The 19,502-nt window shown below is 35.5% G+C and overlaps 1 protein-coding gene across 1 annotated transcript; it reads right to left on the minus strand.

Moving 5' to 3' along the window:
• Window positions 1–2,052: 2,052 nt before the first annotated feature.
• Window positions 2,053–19,283, minus strand: LOC121967414 (uncharacterized protein Cbei_0202-like). The gene is made up of 14 exons (XM_042517620.1): window positions 18,916–19,283; window positions 16,508–16,570; window positions 10,872–11,312; window positions 8,921–8,992; window positions 8,300–8,425; window positions 7,987–8,199; window positions 7,757–7,804; window positions 7,183–7,341; window positions 6,940–7,095; window positions 4,110–4,203; window positions 3,926–4,044; window positions 3,790–3,834; window positions 2,384–2,677; window positions 2,053–2,299 (listed from the first exon to the last, which is right to left on the minus strand). Exons 1-13 carry the CDS (start codon window positions 19,249–19,251, stop codon window positions 2,441–2,443), a joined length of 2,109 nt encoding a protein of 702 aa, XP_042373554.1. The 5' UTR covers window positions 19,252–19,283; the 3' UTR covers window positions 2,053–2,299; window positions 2,384–2,440.
• Window positions 19,284–19,502: the final 219 nt, after the last annotated feature.

The raw sequence follows: 19,502 nt of genomic DNA on the forward strand, positions 1-19,502 counted from the left end.
ACTCCTTTAATTTGGCGTGTACTTGAGCGACTGACTCTCCTTCTTTCAGTCGAAGGTTTGTCAGTTTATTCCGCAGCAGATCCCGCTTCATGAGCTTGGCTTTGGAAGTCCCTTCGTGTAGCTCCAAGAATTTCGCCCAAAGTACTTTTGTCGATCCGTAAGCACCAATTATGTTAACTTCCTGTAGCGGCAGCACACTTAGGAGGTGAAATTTTGCTCGTCCATTGGCTACGAAGTCAGCTTATTCCTTCTTTGTCCACAGATATTCTTCTTTTCCTTTTCCTTGTTGATTTTTGGGAGCTATAAAATCATATTTGATTACTAATAAAATTTCAAAATCGGTTTTAAAAAATACCTCCATTCACTTTTTCCACATCGTGAACTCCCCCTCGAACTTTGACGGGTAGATGCTTTGTCTGGTCATATTTTGGTACTTCAATCAGCGGTTACTCCTTTTGAGGCTACTGGGCTCTAATACTAATTGTTGGCATAGCGAAGGCCGACAAGAGGGGGTGAATTGCCTGAAATCAGAGTTAGAAAAATCTCTTGCTTTTGCTTAACAAGGATGCATAATTAGATTAAGCAAAATATAAATAATTAACATTAAAGAAAAATAACTTTAAAAGAGTAGGTAAAAAAGACCAGAATTTACTTGATTGGAACCTAGGTAGTTGTTAATCCAAGACGTTGAAAAGTTCACTAAAAACTCCTTCGTTGAACGATGAGAAGCGTTTTACACATGTTGACAGCTCAGAAAAGACTAGGAATGTTAATACAGAAGTTGTTTTAATTCCAAATTCCAGAGGTTTTTTATAACCTCCTGGGATGATGTTACCTTTGGTTTTCATTGCTTGGAGGTGCCTCTAGGAAGATAAGTTTAATTCACTGAAGATAAAACTTTATTTTCTTCCAACGGTAGTTTAATGACTATTGAAGGCACCTCCAACAAGCTTGAGGGCGCCTTCCATGAAGGCTTGAGGATGCCTCCAGACAAGTTCGAGACATCTTCTATACAAAAGGCACGAGGGCACCTCAAACCTTGTTGGAGGCGCCTTCCACAAGGTAGATCATCCTCCAAGCTTATCTTCTTCGAATGGGTGATGCTCCGTTATCCAGAGTTAAGCTCACCCAAACCCAACACTGATCTTTTCCTCAAGCAAATTTCCTCCCCGACTTCTCGTCCCTCTAATACACCGCGCGCGTTCTTCTCATCTACCTATGTACTCTTCCACAACTTCTCGTCCCTCGGACGCACTTAGCCCGTCAACTAGCTTCTCATGCCATCCTTCTCATCCACTGCGTTTTCAGCTCAACTTGTTGTGTTCCTAAGTTCCTGCACATTTAAACATAACGATTAAACTAAACAAGGTTTAACTTAACCTAATTTACAATATCAAAACTAACTTGAGGTACTTACAACTTACTCACTGACGAGAAAGAGAGGAGAGAGAGACAGTCAGACCTACACAAGCAATAGGGTGCGATTGGCGATTGCGGTGACAACGTTAGTTAGAGGCACGTCGCTCTCAGCAACCATAAGAAAAGGCGACCGTTGACCCAAGGGAAGGGGTGCAATGCCGACGTGGCTTGATCGGATTGACAGAGGAGCAGCACCAACAATTGGATGGCACTAGTCCTAAATGCAACAAAAGCGCTGCAAGAGTGAGGGAAAAAACGAAGAGACGGGGGCGGAAGAATATAGGTTAGAGTAAAAACAATAAAACGAATTTAGAAAAAAAAAAACATTTCCTTGACTTTCTTCTTATATGTTTATTCCCATAAAACATAAAAAAAAAACTAATTAAAAATTTTAAGAAAAATCTCCATAAATCCTTAAAATTCACATAGTCTTTTACCTTTATTTTTTTATTTATTATTAATTATTTTATCCATATTTTCATCCATAAATTTTAATTATTTTAGTTTTTCCCTCCTAATATATATATATATATATATATATATATATATATATATATATATATATATATATATATATATATATATATATATATATATATATATATTACAGTATCCATGGCAATACACCTTGAATAAATATCAAAAGAGAGAACCGTTTAGTAAACATCAAACTTCAAGAGCACAGTTTAGTGAAATGCCATAAAATAAACAATGGTCGACTCCGATACAATATCAAGACTGTTTGAGATTTTCCACATTTTCAATTTAAACAATCCCAGAGCAGTTTCTTGAATATTTGTTGGAAAAGATGATGATGCCTTAACTGGCAAATCCTTGGGAATATAGCTGCTATTTTGAAGTAATCAGCACCACAACTTCTCTGTAGAAATCACAAATTCTCAAAACAATCAGTTAATAAATTTTATCAAAGAAAAAAAAAACATTCCCAGTCAGAAACTTTCACCTTCTGTATAGGAAAACATTTCGGGTGGTTCCTCTTTGAGAAGCATTGAATATTGATTCAGTACTTTACAAACCCTGTGTTTTTCTGTGCTTTGCCCAGGAGTGATTCTATGTCACCTTGGCACAAGCCAAGAGTCTTAGCTACTGCAAAACCACAATACATACCATCAACAGCGGCACTGACAATGCCACCTGCATAGCCTGCTCCTTCACCTACTGGGTACAACCCTTTCAGCGTCGTGCTCTCGTAAGTATCTATGTGGCGGCAGATCTGAACAGGAGAACTGGTTCTTGTCTGAAACCACATGAAAATGGTCATTGGCAGCATGTAGACATCAGCATAATGGATTATCATCTGAAGATAATTTTCAAAGTATAAATCAGCCATGAGGACGAGGATATTATTTGTTTTGGTATGATTGTCATAGAAATTGACTGCCAGTGGATCAAAATGATGATTTACTACCAAGTCATACAATTAATCATCCAAAAGAACCCAGTTGCTTTCCATAGGATTTAGGGTTTACCAGGTTGAATCTCTTGGGCTTAGAAAGCTGGACTGCAAACGTGGAACTCACACATGGATTGACAATCCTACATGGTGATTGAGGTGGAGGGTGATTCAACACAATTGATGATGATACAAAGTGCAAAGTGATCATGTGCAACACACCATGCACAATGCAATGCAGTGAATCACGTGCAATACCACTCGTGCGTCGCACATAACTCATTCCCATTTGCACGCAATACTTTCAATAAATTCACTTTACAAAGCCAACTTTATGTAAAAAAGTATATTTAAATTTCTCAGTCTCTTTCAAATTTTAGAAGCTCCCAATAAGCTCCAAGAGCTCTCTATTTTTCTCCTTCTCAAATGTTTTGGAAAACAAATTATTATGAAACAAAAAGTGTAAAAGTGCAATACCAACAATAGATGAATGCCATGAGCTCCTTAAAAGGGAAGTTACGTTTGCACATCTGGTTTTACTTGAACTGAAGGGTAGTATGAAAACAAGGAGAGAACATTATTTATTTAACGTAGAATTGATCAGACAACTAGAAAAAGTTGTGGGTGTCACAATTGTGATGACAAACATAAAAATGTAAAATTTGAAGTTTAACATGATTATGCCCACCAAAAGAGAATTCCCGGTGGTCTATTAAACAAGGGAAATGGATTATGATTAATGGTTGAAGAAAAAATAGAGAAAAAAATTATGAGGAAAAGAAATCCTTAAAATGGTGTTAATGATCTCAGTGGCTAATATTATCAACTTATCATTTTAGCGAGACTAAACAATGGTATGATGATCCCACCAAATAAGCTGGAAAATTACAGGGAATAATTGACGCTTGTTTAGGAGGAGATGCAATACTATGTTTAACAAAGGAAATTTACATTACCTCTACACCATGAAGGAGAGCATCTTTGGATATGAAGCCTGGTAGCTGAATTCATTGAATCAAACCAATTCAGTGAGTTTAAAATTGCTTCTACAATCACCACCATGATCACAAAAAGTAGATTAGCAATGGAAACCTCTTTATTAAACATTAGTATTGAATGCTGCAAAGCTTCTGTGATGTGAGATGGGAAGAGCTCATGAAGGTTTGATGCACGAACACCCATGCGGTAGCTTGATGGTGGTAGAGATGTTTCTGGAAAGAGAGCCAAATCAGCTACAAAAGTTATAAATAACAAAAATGTAAAACTTTATTGTTACCTGACAATTTATTGGCAAGAAAATCAGGGACAGTTTGCACAGGGACCACAAAATTTCCACCTCCCATTATAGCTGCCCTTCTTTCAAACTCCCTCTAATTTAAATAAGAGTTTCAACGAATTGATATTAAATCTATCTGGTTACTGCAAAAGAAACAAACTAGCTTCCACAAAACAAGCAGCATAAAAGCCATCATCAATGTATCCAAACCATGTGATGACTTCATATGGAATTAGAAAACATGTCACAAAAGGTTAATATCATTACAGGGTTACTATCATGACATCTTGTCAAAGTAACTATGTGATACAAAGGGTAACACATATCAAAATAACCACTCTTTTAACAAGCATTTAGATTGCAAGTTCACATCCCTGTTCCAACACAAACTAGTCATATAGATCCAATAATTTGACAACTTTAGATGGCATAGCATGCGGCAAAAATCCTAACATCACACAAAGTGAGAAAAAGTGAGATATTATTTTCTCAAAAGACAAGACCTTTATATTCACTTGATCTAAAGATTAATTAAACAATTGCCCCTATTAATTTTACTACCAATTAAAATATCAAACTACTTGAAAAAATAACAAATCAAATTGAAATTATTACAACTTAAAATTGAAATTTTAAAATTCAAATTGTCGCCCCCACTTTTCTACATCTTTCTTCCGTGCAAAAAGAAGTAACTCTATCAAGTGAGAAGAAGACACTTGTTGAATCAGGCTTTTGATGTCAAACATAGGTGCAAAGTGGAGACACCTCTGTAGGCAGAGCAAACGGTTACTGCTTCATAGCTTCAAGTAACTTGGAAGCACAATGTCAAAACTCGTGTTCAGTAATCTAGGTGTTGTTGATCTCTGGAAATCCTTGCCAATGCACTAAGTACCTTTGGGTGTTTCCACAAGGTGCTATTATCGTTTGCATCCATAATGAGTTGGAACTGAAGGTGGGTGGTGCCACAGGTGAGAGTGCAAGAGCTGGTATTATATGACCTTTAGACAAATTAACAAATAAATAGAAAGACTCGAATGTCCCTCGAAAAGGTAGCAAGTCAATAATACCAATCTTTATCACAAGTTAAAAGCGACTAAAGGAGCAAGCATGAAGTTCTTGAAGTGGTAAGCATCTTCTTCTCTGCAGAAAAGGAAGTGATTTGGCTGCAATAATTAACATCAATTGCCTGCATTAATTGTCCATATACTGATTGATTTGTTTTGGGTGGCAATTTCCCTTTGAGGCTCGGCTGGGACCACTTTCCCAGTTTGGACGGTCATCAATTGGTTTCTTACCAATAGCGAAGAGGAAAAAAAACAGGGACTCAATCAATCTCCTATAAGTCAACCAAGGAAAACGAATAAAAAACTGGAGGACCCAAATATGGCAACCAATGGAATTAATGGAGTCAATGATATGGTGGACCCAAATATGGCAGTCAATGGAATTAATGGAGTCAATGATACGTTGGGCCCAAATATGGGAGCCAATGGAATTAATGGAGTCAATGATATGGAAGTGCTAATGGGAGTGGCCCCTCCATTGGTAGCTTCGAATACCACATGCCCACCCACAACAGATGTGAACACAAGGCAAAGTGATGATGTGGCTTCTCAAGTTAATGATGTGGTCATCAAGTTGCTGTTACAGTTGCTCAAAGAATCGGGAATGATGATGTAACACATAACAATAATGAAGAAGAGGCTGCTCGAAATGCTGAGGGGGAAGCTGAGGTAAATGTACAATGGACAGCAGGTACCGAACAAATTAATGGTGAGGATGGAATTGAGATGGGGGCAGAGGTGCGGATGGGCAATACTCCAATTGTGTGACTTCTGAATTAGTTATATTTCTCAGTGTCAAAGTGATTTCGGTACATATGAAATCTTCGGTATGATGGGTATGTAATTTATACTCTACCGAACATTCAGTATAATGTTCGGTACAATATCTGATACAAATTTTTTTATACCAAAATTTTTGGTACGATATACAGTATCGTATATAAAATTCGATATACCGTACCGAACCAGCCCAATCCTAGCCTCACTGAGAGAGGAAACCTTACATAGACAATAAGTGGAGATATTATCTCAAAAGTAAATATTACATAGACAAAAATGATCATATAGACTTGTCCAAAGACTAAGTAATCAATTACCCCTTTTAATTTTTCAAGCAATTCAAATATCAAACTATTTGAACAAAATAACAAATCAAACTGCAATTATTATAGTTTAAAACCTGAACAAAATAATTCAGATTATTTTCCCTTTTTCTGCATCATTAGATTTTTTTGAATCATTAGATGTGGAATTGTATCATGTGGTTGTAGAGTCCACTGACCATAAAACCAAACACAAATCCATGAAACTCAGACTAACTCACAGATATTGAATTCTACATGTGATAAATGGAAAAAAGAAAAAGAAAACAAGCAACCATAGTCATAATTAAACTCTCTGCTCTAATTCTCCAGAAATTTATTATCCTTTGATTTCTATAGCATTCTCTTGTAAAACCTTCAAGTAATGCTGGCTATTAAATTTATGATTAATGTTGAATCAGAACCTCAATGCCAAAGAAATTTAGTTGGCATTGCATTGCTTGTCATTACAAATGAAGGGAAAATGAGATGATGTTACTTCATTAATACATTGAATCAATCTAGTCAAAGTATCAGAAACAGGACCCTACACCTATAACTAAATTAGTAACTAACAACATTTGCTCAAAATGTAGCAGTCTGACTGCATCTCAAAGTATTCAGATAATTTCTGTATTAAAATGAAAGGTATCCTGAAACGCATTGGAAGTTTGTGGATTATACCTGAAACTCAAGACCTGCAAGAGGACCATGGGATCTATCAAAATCATTTGAAGAAACTGTTACAACTAGTGCTGAATTTGCCCACTTTGATGCACGCCGTGAGAAGGACATGCCATTTATGCAAAGTTCCAATGGATTTGTGCTAGTTAGAACAACCTGCCAGGATACACTTCAACAAAATCTATATTGGTTCAATTGCTAAAATACATATATGTTATCGCCAGGAACCAAACCAAAATGTACCTGTCCACCAGGACACATGCAGAATGAGTAACAACTATGAGTTGGATCTTCTAGACCATTAGCCCTGTAGTTATCTAGATTGATGTACTTCACCAGCCTGTAATCTGCAACGGGTACTCTTCCACGACCATTTCTGACTTGGTTAGCCAATGCAGAGTACTACAATATATACAAGGAGTTAACTAGATCAATATACAAAATACAAAAAAAATGATACATTAGCAGATTAAATATCCACTTCTATCAACCACAGTCCAACATAAGTTCTTATTGTCAGATTCTTGTGATCTACTTATTTTGATTGAGGAAAAGTGTATCAGATAAAATAAATGATACCAATCATGATTTCAATATCTCTTGTGGTAGGAACTGGATTTACTCACTAGTTTCTGCTTTTCTACATGTTATCTCATTTTTATATTATTTCACAAAGAAAAATAGTTTAATGCAAACTTGATGTAGATAAATTTAAAACAATGTTATTCTGGGGGAAAATGATTACTTGATTCCAATACATTCAGTAGACAGGTGACAGCAATATAACTTCGCTCCAAGACATAACAGGTCAGCTTACCTGAATTCTATTAATAAGTTCTTGTGGATGTTCAATTCGTAATCCAACCTGAGAAGAAGTGCTATATGATCAACATACAAGTTATTATAAATTCTAAATACATAAGAGAATGAACGCGTGAACTAATCATAGAAGAACCCAAGCATCAATGGCACATGAGGATAAGAATTATTGCTTCCCTAAAGGTTCCAAAATATCTTTGTTTGGGCATAAAAACATAATGAACTTACAGCAAAATCCTTGGGAACCAACTCTATATCATGCTGAAGTAGCATTTGGTACACATCTCGTGCTGAGTGACCCACTGCCAGAACCACTCCATCGCAAAATAATTCATGATTGCCATCATCAGAATTTTCTGAAGCATCACAAACTCTAACTCCCACCACTTTACAGTTTTCTACAATAAGATCCTTCAATTTGGTGCCGAACTTTATATCAACCTACTTATAAAATTGATGTTATTGAAAGTTAATAGCAAAAACGAAGTTGAACATAGTCCACACAAGTCTAAGTAATCAAGCTTCAAGTGATGTTGCATACACCCAACTCTTTTAGATGATGTCGGAAGTTGCGTAGCAATGGAATTAGTCGATCAGTTCCAAGATGAGGCTTCCCATTAATCAAGATATTAGATGGGGCTCCAAACTGAACAAAAGTCTTCACTACCTGAAGTGATAGAGATACAACCCAAAGTCTAAAATTGTACCATCCGCAATAAACAAAGAGAATATACACAGCAGGAGCTGGTAAATGGCGTCCAATTACTAATAGCAATTTGAGTCTAAGTATATCAAGTTCAGGTAGTACAAGATCATTCAACATAATGGTGCTATACTATCAAGACATTCCACAGGTTCCATATCTGAGAACTTGATAAATTCTGCCAATAATCAATATCTTAAATTGTGGTAATGGGCAATAAGACGTATACCAAGATCTAGAAATCCAGGAACAACAACTGCATAAAGTTGTGTAAAATGTCAATTGGTTAAAATGAAAAAATGCATTCAAATAAAAAAGAGACACTTAAATCACAAAGGTACAAGTATATTCAGCATAAGAAAAGAAAAGAACAGGAAAAAGGGACAAGAAAAACAAATAATAGGAACATTTTCTTGCGAATATTAAAATGCCAAACAAGAACAAGAGTTCGATCCTCACAGCTTGAACACTACGGCTGTTCCTTCCAATTCTTGTAACAAGTTTCCCATCACTCCATGTACCTGCACCACCCTATTCCATGATTTGGTTAGCAAAAATCTGAACTACATTTCTGTAGGGATCTTTTACGAAAAATAATAAATATACGCAGTGAAAAAATCGATACCTCCATAGATCCATGTGAATGCAGTATACAAAATTTGATAGAATGACTACCTTTGTTGTGTGAACGGTACAATCCCGGCAACAACTTTGATTCAGCATATCTCAGCACAATCAGAATGGTCATGCCACTTCGGTATCCACACAAACATGTTCCACGTTCGTCGCACGAACTCAGTTTCAGAGAAGAACCATCTTCGTTGTGCCAACAACTTGGATGGTTTAGTAAAGAGAAGACAAAAAGGAAGACTAGAATCATTCACCGAAAATACATTGCAAAAAGCTTTTGTCCAATGAATACAAAAGGTTTTTGTCTTTTGGTCTCCTTTTCATTAATGCTCAATTAATCTCTATTAATGGACGTTAATCCTCTTTAGTGGTTGAGTCTAATTCGGAATAGACTCAATCCAATAATCCAATAATCCAATGGTTTGATTCATTTGAGTCTAACTCAATGAGTCTAATTCGGATTAGACTTAACACAATAATTTTAGGATCTATCATATTTTAGTCAAACTAAAATAAACTCATCTCCAAATTAACATGTTCTTTGTGTGTGACCCAATAGGTTCTCGTAATGTTGACAATGTCTCTAAAACCTTTTTAGATACATATGCAATGAGTGACATCTAACAATGCATAATTACTACCCAAGTGACAAGAATGCTGAGATCCGACCTAACCTTTCTATGTTTATTATCATGTATAACTTTGTCCTTCTATTCTTTATATCTAGACTGATCCATGAGGCATAAATCATGTCATTCTCTTATCAATCTTATGTTTCTTGATCTCTAAGTAGACACACTCAATCAAATAAGCTCAATATCTCATATTGACTAATTTTGAGCATGGTCATGTATTCTTGTGTCCTACTTACTCAAGGGGCTCACATATATCACTTCCGTCATATGGAAGGGATAAATCTTATTTACATCACTCACATCCCTCCGCATAACTTATTGCATAACAGTGATCGACTTTATAGTCTACCTTGTTTCAGGTGATGTTTGTCGATACCAAAGTACACAACTCCTTATATAGAGAACCGTAGTGACTTCAGGTCTAAGGACTATTCATACTAATAGTCACTATAAGAATATCTATGACACTCATATAACAATCTATGAAATATTTTCATGGCAGGTTAATTTAGTACAGATTCTCTAATATATACCCATGTGTCAACTTGATATCTTATATCCATAACTTGTGAGAATAAGTCATCAACCTATATGCTAGTCTCAGTGTATTAATATTGCCCTTGTATATTAATACTTGACTAGGAATAATTAAGAATAGAGTTCTCTATATATGTCGATAGCCTCCTACAATCAATTCAACAATTGATATGATATAGACTAGAACCTACTACTCTAGAACATTATTATACTTATTCATCTGGCACAGATCTGAAGTAAATATAATAACCATAAACTTTGCCTTTTATTAATGAAATATGATACAAAAGTTCTCTTATCAATCATCTCATAATTGGCTCTAAAAGATAATACTAACAATTTCTGCATATGAAAGATCACTATATGTTTCAACAAACAAACAAACAACAATCGAGTCTTATCCCACAAGGTGAGGTTAGTTATATCGATCCTCTTACGTCATTGAGTTATATCCCCTACTAGATCATCATTTATATTTAAATAAATTTTATCATATTTAATCATTTCCACAAACAAAAAATTATTAATATATTTGAATAGAAATTGTAGGTATAAGAGGCAAACATCCCGCCTACACCAAGACAAGAAGCAATGAACCTAGAACATACCTCTCCAAAGCAAAAGTTACTTTCTTCGTGTAGAATTCTCCTCACAACCAAAGCACCAATATCACGCCCTCTTTGCTCAACTGGTTGACCCCTTTCTATCAAGGTCACTTCAGCACCAAGTTCTCCGAGAACAAGAGAAGCAAATAAGCCTGATGGTCCACTGCCCACAACTATAATTTTCGGTCTCTTTGAAAGCAGAACCTTGTGAAATGTGCTGTTTGAAGTTTCACAGCTATTTTTTTCCACAACTTCATCATGGATATATTTTGACTCATGCAATATGTTGAACAAATCTGTAGGTGTTTCTTCCTTAGACAAATATTCTACAACTCCAAGTTTAGGCTCTAATCTAGCTATGAAGTCCCAAGTTCTAGGCTCCAGATTCAGAATTTTCTTCACATCCATGTCCACAGTGTACACAAATTTAGCTTCCTTCAGCACCTGGAGAACCAAAGAAATTAGCACAGAATAACATAAGAGAAGATGAAGTACTAAATGTAATTGAAACCATATAGCTTAGCTGTTTAACATTGCCAATGTTACATGTGTTCATTGTTACACCCCTAAGGTTGTGTTCCTTAGAGTGGAAGAGAATGATAATAAGAAGGAAGAGATGGAGAATGAGAGGGAAAAATGGGGAAATCCATTCCTTACACTCATTCCCTTAACAGGGATAGAAAAGAAATGAAGAAAAGAAAAATTCTATCTTTTGCCCCGTTTTCAACCTACAGAACACCCTACTGGCAGCTCGTGTAGCTTACATGGCTCATCTTTATAAGCACAAGGTGGGCATGACAAGAGGATGATACTACTCACAATCCTTCCTATGCTTGTGTTGCTGGTGCCCATTCTAGGCTACATTCCAAGGTAGATACAGCTCTACCTTGCATCACTAGCACGTGAGTCTGTCACTGTTGCCTTGGGTATGGAGCTCAATCGAAGAGACCCATTCCAATTGTAGTTTGGAAGGATCTCTTTGATGGTGCAAGTAATGAAGGATATGGAGCTGAATTTCAAGTAGATGTAGAGTACATAAACCTGATGATACATCTTAAGATACTAGATAGTGAGAGATGGAATAAATGCAAAGGAAGGCATTCAAACGGCAAGGGTTGGAGAGATGCATGTCAAGGGTTGGACAGCATCACTGTGCTCCATTGAGTGCAAGGGCGTAAGGATCTTAAACCGAAGGTTTTCAGCTCAATTTGGGCAAATAAATTCCAACATAGAATTGGTTGGAATTTGTTAGTGTAAGCCTGAGAGTCAATCAAGAGTTGATTGATTTAGAACATATTGTATCATATTTCATTAATAAAAGACAATGGTTATTATATTTACTTCAAATCTGTGCTAGATGAATAAGTATAATAATGTCCTAAGGTAGTATGTTCTAGTCTACAACATATCAATTGGTCGAATTGATAGTGGGAGCTTATAGATATATATAGACACTACTCTAAACTATTTCTGGTCAAGCATTAATATGCAAGGACAATATTAATGCATTAAGACTAGCATGTAGGTCAATTAATGACTTAATCTCACAAATCATGGATATGAGATATCAAGTTGACACATGGGTATATATTAGAGAATATGTACTGAATTGACCCGCCATGAGATGTTTCATGGATCGTTATATAAGTGTCATAAACATTCTCATAGTGACTATTGGTATAAATAGTTCTCAGACCTGAAGTCACTATGGTTCCTTACATAAGGAGTTGTGTACTTTAGTATTGTCAAGCGTCACCTGTAACAAGGTGGATTATAAAGTTGATCATCGAGTATGCAATAAGTTATGCAGAGGGATGTAAGTGATGTAGATAGGATCCATCCCTTCCATATGACGGAAGTGATATCTATGGGCCCCTTGATTAAGTAGGACACAAGAATGCATGGTTATGCTCAAATTAGTCAATATGAGATATTAAGCTTATTTGATTGAGTGTGTCTACTTAGGGATCAAGAAACACAAAAATTGATAAGAGAATAACACGGTCTATTTTTCATTGATCAATCTAAATATTCAGGATAGAAGGAACAAGTCATACAAGATAATATACATGGAAAGGTTTGGTCAGATCTCAACATTCTCATCACTTGGGTAGCAATGATGTCTTGCTAGATGTCACTCATTGTTTATGTATCTAAGTGATTTTAGATACATTGTCAATGTTACGAGAGCCTATTAGGACACACACAAAGGACATATTAATTTGGAGATGAGTTTATTTTAGTTTGATTAAAATATGATGGAACATAAGGCTATAGGATTAAGTCTAATACAAATTAGACTTATTGAGTTAGACTCAAATGAATCCAATCGTTGGATTATTGGATTGAGTCTAATCCGAATCAAATTGATTAGACTCAACCACTTAAGAAGGTTAATGTCCATTAATAGAGATTAATGGATCATTAATCAAAGGAAGACCAAAAGCCAAAAGACCTTTGGTATTCTTGGATGAGTACAAAAGGATATTTGATGATTTTCGTGGATGACACTTGTGTGTTGGCTTGTCTTCTTCTTCCTTGGTCGAGACCCCCTTGCTTGGTTGCTAACACAACCTTAGGTGGTTCTTCTTCTCCAAGTTTGTGAATTCGTGAGACGGACGGAATGTGTTCATGTGGATACCAAAACAGGTGCGAACACTTGATCATGCTGAGATCCACCGAGGACAAAGTTGCTATCGGGAGTTCGTGTTTACACAACAAAGTTAGAACTCTCAATTCAACTAGTATACGGTTTCCTTGGCATAGATCTTCTAAAAAGGATCTCGTTATTTATTCCGTTGCACTTGTATTGTTTTTGCGCTCAAGATCCTTACAGAATTTACCCTAGCTTTTTCATTTTCCTCTTATTTTTCCATTGGGAAAAAAATAAAGGAAAAATCTTCTCTTGTTTCTTCCCTTCCCTCCAACTTTTCCACTCAAGGACACCGATCTTCTGTCTTGATACAACTTTCAACATTGCCTCACAAACATACATTCCAATCATGCAAACATAGTAGACATTTTGTAGCACTTAGAAAAAAGCATACCTACTCGAGCCTCATTAACATTACTTAGGGGAGCTTGATCATCAGTATCAATCTAACATGGGGTCTCACATATTTCACACAAAGGGGAATTTTTGCTAGCAAGCATTAAGAGAGATGGTAGGTCATTAGCATCTGTGGTTAAGCCCTTCTGATCAAAACCCAATGTGTGAGGACTCCACCCAAGGAATAATGAATTGTTGAAGTCTTTGAAACACTAATTCAATTAAGGTTCTAGGCTGTTTTAGTAGCATGCACACCTACTTTATCAAGTTAACTTTTATATTGAAGATGTTTATGTTGAGGATGATGCATGTCTAGAGATTACTATTTTTGCATGTTACAAGGCCTAACTAGACAAGAATAGAACATGTTAACCTAACATCAAGAACCTATAGTACTCTAAATATCAGGATATTTGTTAGGGCATAATGAAAGAGGCCACATGTATCTTAGACTTATCGAGAGATCACACCAAATTTAGGAATTTTACACCGTTCAGAATGACTCGTGTTGTCAATTCCTAATAAGAGATCACATGGCTTCAAGGATATTATCAGCAACATAACATAGTTAAAAAAAACCACATGTTGACTCAAAGATTGACCTCGCCAAGTCCATTTATCAAACCGAACAAGGTTGACCAATTAACCATAAATCTATTGATTTTATTCATTCAATATATATTTTAAGTAATGGAAACTAAATTTTAAACATTGGGGTCTAGCAACAAAGAGTGGCGATGTCTAGTGGCAAGAGTTCAAGGATAAGAGCGTGGAGGCTAGTGGCGTAAGAGATGAGATATATGATAAGATTTGTACTATATCATTGAATCAAAGTCAAAAGAAACAATAGCTAATTTATTAGTTTTACCAAGAGATCCAATTTTCGCTTCATGTTGTTGTTGTTTTCATACAAGGGCACATTTGGAAAAAAAAAAATTGAAATACCACCTGATTTTATAGTTTACAACAATGGTTGATGCAAGATTTTCTAGTTTTTTCTTATCTGATATGTAAGCAAAACCACTTCTCAATTCCTTTTTTCTAGTTCAACTGTTAAGTCAATCAAATTTTTATAACTATAGTAGTTAAGTGATAATTAGAGTCATCAATGCCAAACTAGGGGATAATCATTACTTGCAACTTTATACTTGAGAGACCCCCTCTGGGTTGATTTGTTTGTTCCATCCATATTTATAATAAGTTTTGTGCATAAGCCTGGAGACGTACATAAAAAATGTTGTAGATTTTTGCATGTTTGTTATAATGGATAGACTTGTGATGTATTGTGCATATTTGTTTACCTTTCTCGCTTTGCAACTTTTTGCTTTAACTTCGTGTGAGGCTCCCCTATTAGTTTTACTAGCATCATGTATTTGAATTTGTCTTCAAATCAATCGAAGGTGAGAGGTAGGCGTGTCTAGTTAGAATGTTAAGTGAATTACTATATGTGTTGCTTAAGACGTTACTTCTATGGAAGTTGGTTTTTTTTGTGAGTTGTGGAGTTTTTTTGACATTTTATTGTTAATTATTTGATATGCCTTCGTTTTGACAATCATGAGACTTGATTTTTATTATTGTTTTAGATTTTATTCATAATAGAACAGTTATTTCCTTTCTAATAAATTATTTGTATTTGGTTATTATCCTTGTGCGGTTAATGCTCTTGTATCCTGTGATTGCTAAGTGTGTCGATGTGTTAAAGCATTGTTTAGTCTTGGTGGCACAATCTTCTGAACGACATGAGAGATGTGCTGATGGTTTATCACATCATCGAATCGATTATTTCTAGCCATGGGAAGAGGGCTCACCTAGGGTGTGAAAGTGTGACATGCTATAGCTCATGCGGAATATGTTGATGCCTATGCTAATTTGAACGAGACATAAAGGTCTCAAATAGCGCGTGAAATTCCAATATGAAAAGAGACAAAATAAAACAAAAAACCTATTTGATTCACTTCAAGGAACCAAAATAACTTAAAACCCTATGCTACACTATTTGGTAGCTTATGTGTTGAGCATTTTGTTTTCAAGTGAAAGGTACTTTAGATATTAATTATAGATCATCACATCGACATACTATCAGGTCATTTATATTAATTATCATTCGTATGCTCTACATTGTTGATAAACATTGTTTATGTGTTTCAATTGTTTAATTGATATATATTATTTTCTATGTAGATGTATGTGTTGATTAATATAAGTTAGTTATTTTTATCAATATAAATATTTTTAATATAGTCTATGCCCTCACATAATGCAGATGCACTATACAATAGGTCAACACATAAGTTTTTGAACTTTTGAGTATCTATGTAAAACAGAGAAAATCCAACTCTAAACAAGCATAACCTGCTTTCTTCTTCAACGTTAGGTAGATAAAAATGCAATAACATGACTTCTTTCTAGTCACACTTTCTAATAAACTATCATAAATATGACAAGAAAACAAAATGTGAGACTTTAAATTAATTTTGTTAGAAACATTCCTAGATATCAATAGAAGCTCTCACAAATAACATGGATATGATGTAACAGAATGAAGTAAGCATCAAGAATATACTCTCATGTATGTTTTCACTAGACTAACCTTTCTTGCATCAAAGGATTTTCTGACAACATTGAAGGCTTCTTCTGGTAACATTGCAGCAACCTGCAATCAGAGAAGTTAATTCACTATATCATCAATTCAATTAGGCAAGCCAAACTAGCAAGATATTTGGAACTACATAAAAAATAGAAATAAGAGTATATATAGAATTGAGGAGGGGTTTGACTAGCGCAATAAGAAAGGTTCAACTTAAAGCATATATATAGAATTGAGGAGGGCTTCTTCTTCATGGAACCTTCCGGAGATGAAGAAACCTTTTCATAAAAAGATAAGTGTTCTAAAGATTTGTAGCAAATATAGAGCTTAGAGGTAAAGACCCTAAGCCCAAGAAATAATAATAATAATAATAATAATAATAAACACTAAGAATAATTTGTTGTGTAGAAAACAAGAAAGGAAAAGCTTTTTATTAGAGAATTGTTGTATCATCGTGCTCCTCTTGCACCTCCCTTTATAGACCTCCAAATAGCCATGGATAATTGCTCCCAACTATTTTGAATTAATGTGATTATTTTACGCGTAGAACTGTGAGAGTCACACTAGTTGTTGTCTTCAATCGATTCAAATCAACTATTGTCCACGTCAATCGACTATTGTCCATAGTTGACTCCAGTACCTATTAGTCCTTTGGATAAGTATGCAACCCTTTGGATAAGCATGCAGGTTAAATTCTCAAGCAATCTCGATACAATTGACTAAATCATCTTATTAGTTGACATCAGTTGTTCTCAATCGACTCCAATTTAAGCAATAGACTTACTTTGGATAAGTTCTTGCTCCCGACTATTCTCTGATTATTCTAAGCAAACAACCTGCGAGAGTCTTGCCAATTATTATCTTCAATTGACTCAAATTGAGAGTTTCAATATTGTCCATGTCAGTCAATTATTATCCACGTCACTCTGATACCTATACAGTTGACTTAAGTTGTTCTTAGCTGACTTCAATTTAAGTAGTCAACTCACTTTGGATAAGTTCTCGCTCAATAGTATAATATTTCAAATTTAAAATTAATTCAATAGACTAGTCAATTAATTGACTTGCCTTCAATTAACTACTCAATCGACTCTATTACAAACAAAAACAATATAAACATTCTGTTTGTTCGAAATTGAACTTTAGTCAACTAAAGTGAAATTAGTTGACTCATCTGAGGTTCAAGGTTCAAGATTCAATTGACTCATCTTAGAACATAAACTTTCTATTCACTAGAAATGAATCTCTAGTCGAATGTTTTATTGACTAATCATTCGACTCAGCCCGAAAAACCTTTATGTTTGCGAGCAATTGTCTTCAATCAACTTCCTAGTCGACTAAACATATAAATTGATTGTGTGTAACCACAGTCAACTGTGTGTAAACCCAAAACACCTATATCTTGGTTGAATCTTTGCGTAAGTAAAAGATCTACCCGATGCCCAAAAGATAGGTCTCTCAGTCTCTCACAACTTATATACCAAGAAATGTTACTTCTTTGACTTCTCGTGTGAAGGTATATGTCTCGTGTAAAAGTATATGTCAACCTCAACCTACTTTGACCTCAACCTTCTAGGACTTCTAATCTCTGTATGTTGTAGCTACTTCTTGCACTTGTCATGCTATATGGTTGAGAAGATTGTTAAAGGAACTTCATTTGGAGCAAGAAAATGCTACAAAGATTATGATTGATAATAAATCAACTCAAATTTTAGTAAAGAAACCGTTATTTCATGAACGTAGCAAACACATTGACACACAATATCATTTTATTCGAGAATGTATTGCAAAGAAAGAAGTTGAATTGGAGTATGTGAAAACCATGGATCATGTTGCTGATATCTTTACAAAGTCACTAAGTTTGATATTTTCAGAGACTGAGGTTTATGCTTGAAGTCAGGAAGATACAAGTTTAGGGAGGAGTGTTAGAAGTTGAAGAGTTAAACTTGAATACATGAACCATAATAAATGTTTCATGTATATGAACCAAGAGATGCATGAATCTCGTAATTCATGTACCTAAATAGAATAAGTACATGTATCTAATTAATAGAGTGCAGTCTAGAGGTTTCTATTGAGTAGCATAAATAGTCTTGTAATGTGAAGTTGAAAATCCAGTCATTTTGCAATACAAGTCCTCTTTTCTTCCTAGAAATCTATTTGAGAGCCCACCACCTTCCAACAAAAATAACAAGACAAAATTTTGCTAGTCCTTTAGAACTTCTGCCAAAGCAAATAAAATTTTCACTTTTATTTGTGCAAAGCCTCTCCTAAGCCAAACCATACTAAATGTCAGGCAAAAAAAAAAGAGAGAGAGAAAAATTAAAGACTAAAAAAATTTTTAAAAATTACTCGAGCTTGTGTATTAATCCCATTACACAGCAATCACGAAGGAGAAAATGAAGAACTACCGGGAACTCGAGGACTTTGGCAATGGCTTCAAGAAGAGGTGGGGAGACGCCAATGAAGTCCTTCCCGGGGTCTTTGTGGACAGGCACACCGAGTTTGGAGAGCCTCCAGAAGCCGACCTCCCTATTCTTGATGTCGGATTGACGCATCGAGCGGTTGACCTTTCGGAGCTGCTTTTTCTCGGAAGGGTAGCGCTGCTTCCCAGAGCGTTTCGCGCATCGGACCGCCAGTGATCTTACAGTGGTCGATGAGGGAAGAAACGTGCAGTGGGGTTTAGGAGCAAGGTTTTCGGGACGGCAGACGAGAGTGAAGGGGTAAAGCTTTGCCGCTGCATCCATGAGCACGACACCAAGTTTCACCTCCAAGGAACCTTATCCCGCTGTTAAAGATTGTCGAGCTCCCCATCTTTTTAAATTCGCCCTTACATGTGTAAAAAATACAAATAATAGCCCTTCACGCTAGTAAAATATTTGTAATCCGGACCTCTTCGTTTAGGAAATTTCTGAACCACACCCCTATGTATGCTAAAAATTCTTTACTTTTTTATTTGTATATTCTTACCTTACCCTTCCAAAACTAAAACAAACCG

Source organism: Zingiber officinale, chromosome 1B (assembly GCF_018446385.1).
Source record: "Zingiber officinale cultivar Zhangliang chromosome 1B, Zo_v1.1, whole genome shotgun sequence".
Taxonomy (NCBI): Eukaryota; Viridiplantae; Streptophyta; class Magnoliopsida; order Zingiberales; family Zingiberaceae; genus Zingiber; species Zingiber officinale.